We start from the raw sequence: 6,145 nt of genomic DNA, 5'->3' as shown, positions 1-6,145 counted from the left end.
GTTTTTTTACGTATGGCAAAGAAGAGGCAACCGGCGGCCGTCAGCTCTAGTTCTTTCTCGAAGTTTAATCCGCTTCGATCTGAAGATGGTGGCTCCGGGAGCTCTTCGCGCGCCGCGCCCTAGCGGTCCAGCCCCACGCAGCGGTAACAGCGTCTACAAGGACAAGAGCAAACCGACGGATATCCGTCTCAGCAACATCAACGCCGCCAAGGGTTAGATTTGTATTTGTATCCCTTGCGCAAAATAAACGTGTCCTTGAAGGGCGTTGGATTATTTGTTTGGATGGTCAAACTGTACTTTTGTCCGTTTTCATATATATTTTTTTGTATTTTCAAAGTTATCGATGAGTTTTAATTCGTCTTTTATTTTATACACAGTAAAGTTTTGGCCGTAACAAATACATATTTTAAATTATTCATTTATATTTATTTCACTAGCGAAATATCCGGCGTTGTTCTGGCTCTGCATTTAGAAAATGTGACTACAATTATTTTTATTAAACATTGCAAAAGGTTAAAGGCACATTTTAAAAACCTCTTCGCCTTTTGTGCAGCTGGCTAAAATTGTCGCCTCAATAACATTCAATGTGATGATGCTTGAAACATATTAACTATTAAACCCAAATTATTTGGCGTTATTCTAGAAGATTCTAAAATAATTATGTACAATATCTTAAATGATATCAATCGATATTTACCCCCCCTTTCGCCTAAACTTGACCATATTCAAAATTACAGGTTCCTGTCTGAAACGGTATAAAAGTAGTTATGTATCACAAAACAAGACAATATACCAAAACTGCCTTTTTCATTTTGAATAATTACTTTTTAATAAAAATATTAATGCAACAACTAGCGAAGATAAGTCAGTAGTGTTGACATGTACTTAACTCCAGTTAAAGGGCCCTAGGCCATGAGCTTTTAACGGACCCGGCTCCCTGGAAGAGTGAAAGCAAATTCTAAAAAAATATTGCAATATAAGCGACTACAAGGATTTTAAGATCATTTAATTTTAAATACATAAATTCTATGCCGAACGGGGGTTCATCTGAAATATTAATTTCCTGGTATATAAAGCTAATGTTATTAAACATCTACAGTGTTCTTTAGGTGTAAAATAAACATAACCATCTTTTTTTTAAATATACTTCTTTACTGTATTTAACACATTGGGACCCGTAAAAATCCGTTTTTTGTAGTCTGTTGCTAGAAGTCGGCTCACGTGTTTATCACAGTTCCACCAAATGTATTGTACTAATTTTGATATTGAATTTTTATACCGTACAAAAAGTTAAATAACGAACTATAAAAAATTCCTGTTATCCCAAATATCTTCCATTATGTTCAATCGAATTGATACACAATTATTAAAGGAGATTGAAGGTGGAAAATCATTAAATTGTAAATGGTAGTGTCAACAATTAAATTGATTGTAAGGAATAGGAATATTCTATTCAAGATGCTTCGAGGAATTACTTTCTACCTGTTGTAAAAGAAGGGATTGTCGGGAGTGAGAAAAAAAACAAATTCCAATGAAACTTGATCTGGAGTAGATAACAAGCAACGGTCATTGCGACATCTGTCACTTGTTATAAAAAAAAAACATCATTACAGTTCCGCGGCTGCTAAAAAATAGCCCGCGCCAGGCTTAAAACAATGCGCGAAATCACCCGACAACAATGTGTTAAAAAACAATATAAAGTAAATTATTAAATTAGATGAATGTTAACTCCAAGAAATTTCTATCTGACTTTTTTGTTTGCTTAGCACATTTGTTACACATATACAATAAGGAACAATAAAAAAGTGAATATAAATACTTTAATTAAATAGGAACTTTCCTGCATTTTACTGAGACAAATTCATTGATAATATTATTACAATTTAATTGTTGCGCAGTATCGTTTTCAATGTAAAGCAAAGATAATGTCAACAACTTTTGTTGAGCTAAACTGCTCCGTAAATAATTTTTCACTCTTTTGAGGGCAGAAAAACTTCTTCGTTGCTAACTAGCATCATTAGAAATATTTTTAACAAAATTTCTATGTTCAGAAATGTACTAGATATATCATTTTCTTTAAAAAAAAACACAAATTTAAGCATATCGTTTAAAAAAAATATTTATCGAACAGGTTTGATGTGTTTCATTAATTATGAAAAATAATATCAATTAAATAGCCGTCCCTGGATCTTTTGCAGCAGCTGATCCTTTCAATGCAATTTCGATGACTTTTTCATACATTTTGGACGGTATATCGGCTATAACTTGGAGAATGTTGGGTTTTAAGTTCTCCAACGTTTCGGGATTGTTGGTGTAGACACGATTCTTAGCGTAACCCCACACTACATAATCCAACGGCGTTAAATTTTTTGATCTTGGCGGCTAGTTAACGTCACCAAAACGTGAAGTAATGTGACCTGGGAACTTTTCACTCAAAACGTTCACAACATTGCATCCGACCACATGTTTTCCACATTAATATTTTCGATTTCGTGCCAAAATTAATCTTATTATTAATGCGTCTATAGCGCTCATCATTGACTGTAAGTCTGACCTTCATCGTTATCAAAAAGAGTAAGGTCCAATAACGCCACCTGGCCACAATGCGCACCATACCCACTTTTTAGACATGTAATGGTTTCTCGTGAATCACATGAGAATTTTTTCACCCCATATGTGGCAATTTTGCTAATTAACATACACAGAGAGGTGAAAATGTGCCTCATTAGAAAAGATTTTATTTGAAAAATTGACATCAACTTTCTGCTGTTCTAACACCCTATCTTTATATATTCTTCGCTGTCTTTGGGCTTCAGTTCTTGTCTTATCTGAATTTTATATGGGTGTAGGTGCAAGTCCAGATCCAAAATGCGCCAAAGAGAGTCATAAGAAAAGCCCAAAACGCCAATGAATTGCAATTTTGCTTCTTTGGCCACACTTTCTTACCTCCAACTATAACTCTTCCAGTCTCTTCATATTTTTTCACTACCTTTCGAATTGTTAGCTCTGTAGGACGATGAGAACGTCCATAATCTTCCCGTAAATTTCGATACACAGTTCGTATAGAATTGTTATTTCTATAGAACAATTTGAACGTATTCACCGGTGATTAAATGATTCATTTCGTAAATATGTTGTTGCAAATTCACATTTGCCACTTTGAACGCGCGTGATTATTGACAGCTGTCGAACTTACAGTGCTGTCAAAATAGGAAACTCAAATTGGATTACTCTGTATTTTATGTTTAATATATCAAACCATTTTATCTCTCTTCTGTAAATTTTAATTGAATTTGATGAAAATAAAATGTTGATCTGGTTTGAATTTTTAAATTAAATATCTAATGATTGTAAAATCATTGTCAGAAAGTACAAACAATTTACAATTTTTATAAAAAACATTATTTTTTTTCTAGCTATATCTGATGCAATCAGAACTAGCCTAGGGCCACGCGGCATGGACAAAATGGTATTTTTATTGTTTTTGACTTAATTTAGAATAAAAAAATATAGATCATTTGTTATAATGTAATATTTTTTAGATCCAAGCCGGTAACGGAGAAGTGACGATCACAAACGATGGTGCCACTATTTTAAAACAGATGAATGTCGTACACCCAGCAGCAAAGATGGTCAGTTTTTTTTTTAATTTTACTATTGAAAATATGTTAAAGATGTTATACAATAATATTTTCGACAGTTGGTTGAACTTTCACGTGCTCAAGATATCGAAGCTGGCGATGGTACTACTTCCGTAGTCGTAATCGCTGGAGCTCTCTTGGACGCCACTGAGAAATTGCTGAACAAAGGTCTCCATCCATCGATCATATCCGATGCATTCCAAAGAGCTGTTCAACAGGCTGTCGTGTATTTGGAGAAGATTGCAACTCCAGTTAAGATGAATGATGAAGAAAGTCTCATTCAAGCTGCGGCAACTTCATTGTGTTCAAAGGTCGTGTCACAGCACATCAGCTTGCTTGCGCCAATTGCTGTAAAAGCTGTGCTTTCAGGTTTTTATAGATTGTTTTAAAGTACTATTTTTATAACATAAATCTTATATTTATGATATCTCTCAATTCTAGTCGTGAATCCCATTCCCAAAGGAGGTTTAATGTGCAATTTGAATGATGTTAAAGTTATTCAAAGACTCGGCGGCACTCTGGAAGATTCTGAACTCATTCAAGGATTAGTGTTGCCAAGGGCAGCAAATGTGGCTGGCCCGAAAAAAATTGATCGGCCGTTGATTGGTTTGATTCAATTTTGCATTTCTCCACCCAAGACTGATGTACGTAATATTATATATATGTGTATATGTATTTCTTTAACGTTACACTCTTTTTTAATCACTGGAAACATTTATTTAAATATTCAAATATTGTATATTTTTAGATGGATCATAATGTAGTCGTTTCGGATTATGCCGCCATGGATAGGATTCTTAAAGAAGAACGCGAGTATATATTGAATATTGTCAAAAAGATAAAGCAGAGCAAATGCAACGTTTTGCTGGTGCAAAAATCAATTTTGAGGTAATTTTACTTGATCAAATATAACTCAACATATTACCAGTAATTGTAAAAAAATTTGTTAGTATGTGGTACTCATGTCAGTCATGGTTATTACACTTGAACCAATTACATGGGTAAAATCAACACTAGCTACAGATATAAATAGTAGTAAAAACTTATTTGACTAAATATGCGTTGTTTTGTAATAAAAAATAGCTATCTTCGTATGTTTGGTTTGATACACTAGTTTGGCATGGACGAAGTATACATGTTATTTAACTTTTACTAATTTATTTTCATATATTTTTGCAGAGATGCGCTCTCCGATTTGGCAATTCATTTCTTAGATAAGATCAAAGTTATGGTCGTAAAAGATGTTGAACGCGAAGATATCGAATTCATCTGCAAAACACTGGGTTGCCGTCCAATCGCTTCGTTGGATCATTTTGTACCAGAGAATCTTGTCAAGGCTGAACTGGCTGAAGAAATTAGCGAACCCTCCGGAAAGTTTGTAAAGGTAGGTGTCTATATCATCTTAACCCCTTGAATACGGATGACTTATATAGAAGCCATCAAGAAAAATCTCCAGAATTAGTAATTTATTGAACTATAGTATTTAATTTAATTGAGTATAAATAGGTGCCCACCACATATTTGCAAAGAACTAAATGGCGTTACAATCGTTAGTATTTACATTAATATCGATTTTACATTATAGATAACTGGAATCGCAAATCCCGGCCGCACTGTGACAATCATCTGCCGTGGATCGAACCGACTGATGTTGGCTGAAGCGGAGCGTTCTCTTCACGACGCATTGTGCTGTGTACGTTGCTTGGTGCGAAGGCCAGCTCTATTACCAGGCGGAGGTTCTGCAGAAAATGCTGTGGCTCTTCATCTGGCTGATGCGGCTTTACATCAATCGGGAGCTGACCATTATTGTTTCCGTGCATTCTCCGACGCTCTGATGGTCATACCTTCTACACTTGCTGAAAACGCCGGTGATTATCGTTTAGATCGAATGAATTAGTTATGTATTAAAAAATGGTGATCATAACACTTGTTCTTTGGTTGTTTTTATAGGGTTAAACCCGCTGGCGACTGTTTCTAACCTGCAAGTGGCTTTCGCAACCGGTCAGACAAATGCCGGCATTTCTGTCAGACGCGGGTGCATAGCTGATATGGCTGAAGAGCGCGTTTTGCAGCCCCTACTCGTCACAACAAGCGCGTTAACGTTAGCGACAGAAACTGTTCGATCAATCTTGAAAATCGATGATATTGTAAGCATTTTGGTGGTGTTTGTATTTTTTTTTAATTTGAATGAATTATAATTCTCTTTTTATTACAGGTTAACACAATGACTTAAGATGCTACCTCAATGGTTTAAAAATCAAGTATTAATTTTTGCTTATTTTATATTCACGAGCATTAATATAGTTTTTATATTGTATTTAAATTCTTAAATGATTAAAAACAAAAAACTGTAATAATTTTTAACCTAGCACTGACGTCTTATTGGAAATACTATTCAATCAATATATTGCATAACATGTACTGTAATGGAATTTTCTTTCCATAAGTGTGAATCGTAATATTTTTTACAAGTTCCATCTCACAAAATAAAGCTTTACTTATTA

At 34.5% G+C, this 6,145-nt stretch overlaps 1 protein-coding gene across 1 annotated transcript; it reads left to right on the top strand.

Moving 5' to 3' along the window:
• On the top strand, nucleotides 1–6,145 carry CCT4 (chaperonin containing TCP1 subunit 4). The gene is made up of 10 exons (XM_088190710.1): nucleotides 1–212; nucleotides 3,417–3,469; nucleotides 3,543–3,632; nucleotides 3,701–4,010; nucleotides 4,083–4,285; nucleotides 4,390–4,529; nucleotides 4,821–5,025; nucleotides 5,227–5,509; nucleotides 5,592–5,788; nucleotides 5,857–6,145. The coding sequence occupies exons 1-10, from the start codon at nucleotides 86–88 to the stop codon at nucleotides 5,872–5,874; spliced, it is 1,626 nt and encodes a 541-aa protein (XP_088046836.1). The 5' UTR covers nucleotides 1–85; the 3' UTR covers nucleotides 5,875–6,145.

This window comes from Plectrocnemia conspersa, unplaced genomic scaffold (genome assembly GCF_051122295.1).
Source record: "Plectrocnemia conspersa isolate PC_06_02 unplaced genomic scaffold, ASM5112229v1 ptg000001l, whole genome shotgun sequence".
Lineage (NCBI taxonomy): Eukaryota > Metazoa > Arthropoda > Insecta > Trichoptera > Polycentropodidae > Plectrocnemia > Plectrocnemia conspersa.
Note: the sequence above shows the minus strand (reverse complement) of the source record. Positions and strands in the feature narration are given on the sequence as shown.

Excerpts from the sequence above, each read along its gene's own strand:
- CCT4 (XM_088190710.1), top strand. The coding sequence starts at position 86 with ATGGTGGCTCCGGGAGCTCTTCGCGCGCCGCGCCCTAGCGGTCCAGCC. Across the intron at positions 3,633-3,700 it reads TACACCCAGCAGCAAAGATG|TTGGTTGAACTTTCACGTGC; the intron begins GTCAGTTTTTTT and ends TATTTTCGACAG. Across the intron at positions 4,530-4,820 it reads GTGCAAAAATCAATTTTGAG|AGATGCGCTCTCCGATTTGG; the intron begins GTAATTTTACTT and ends ATATTTTTGCAG.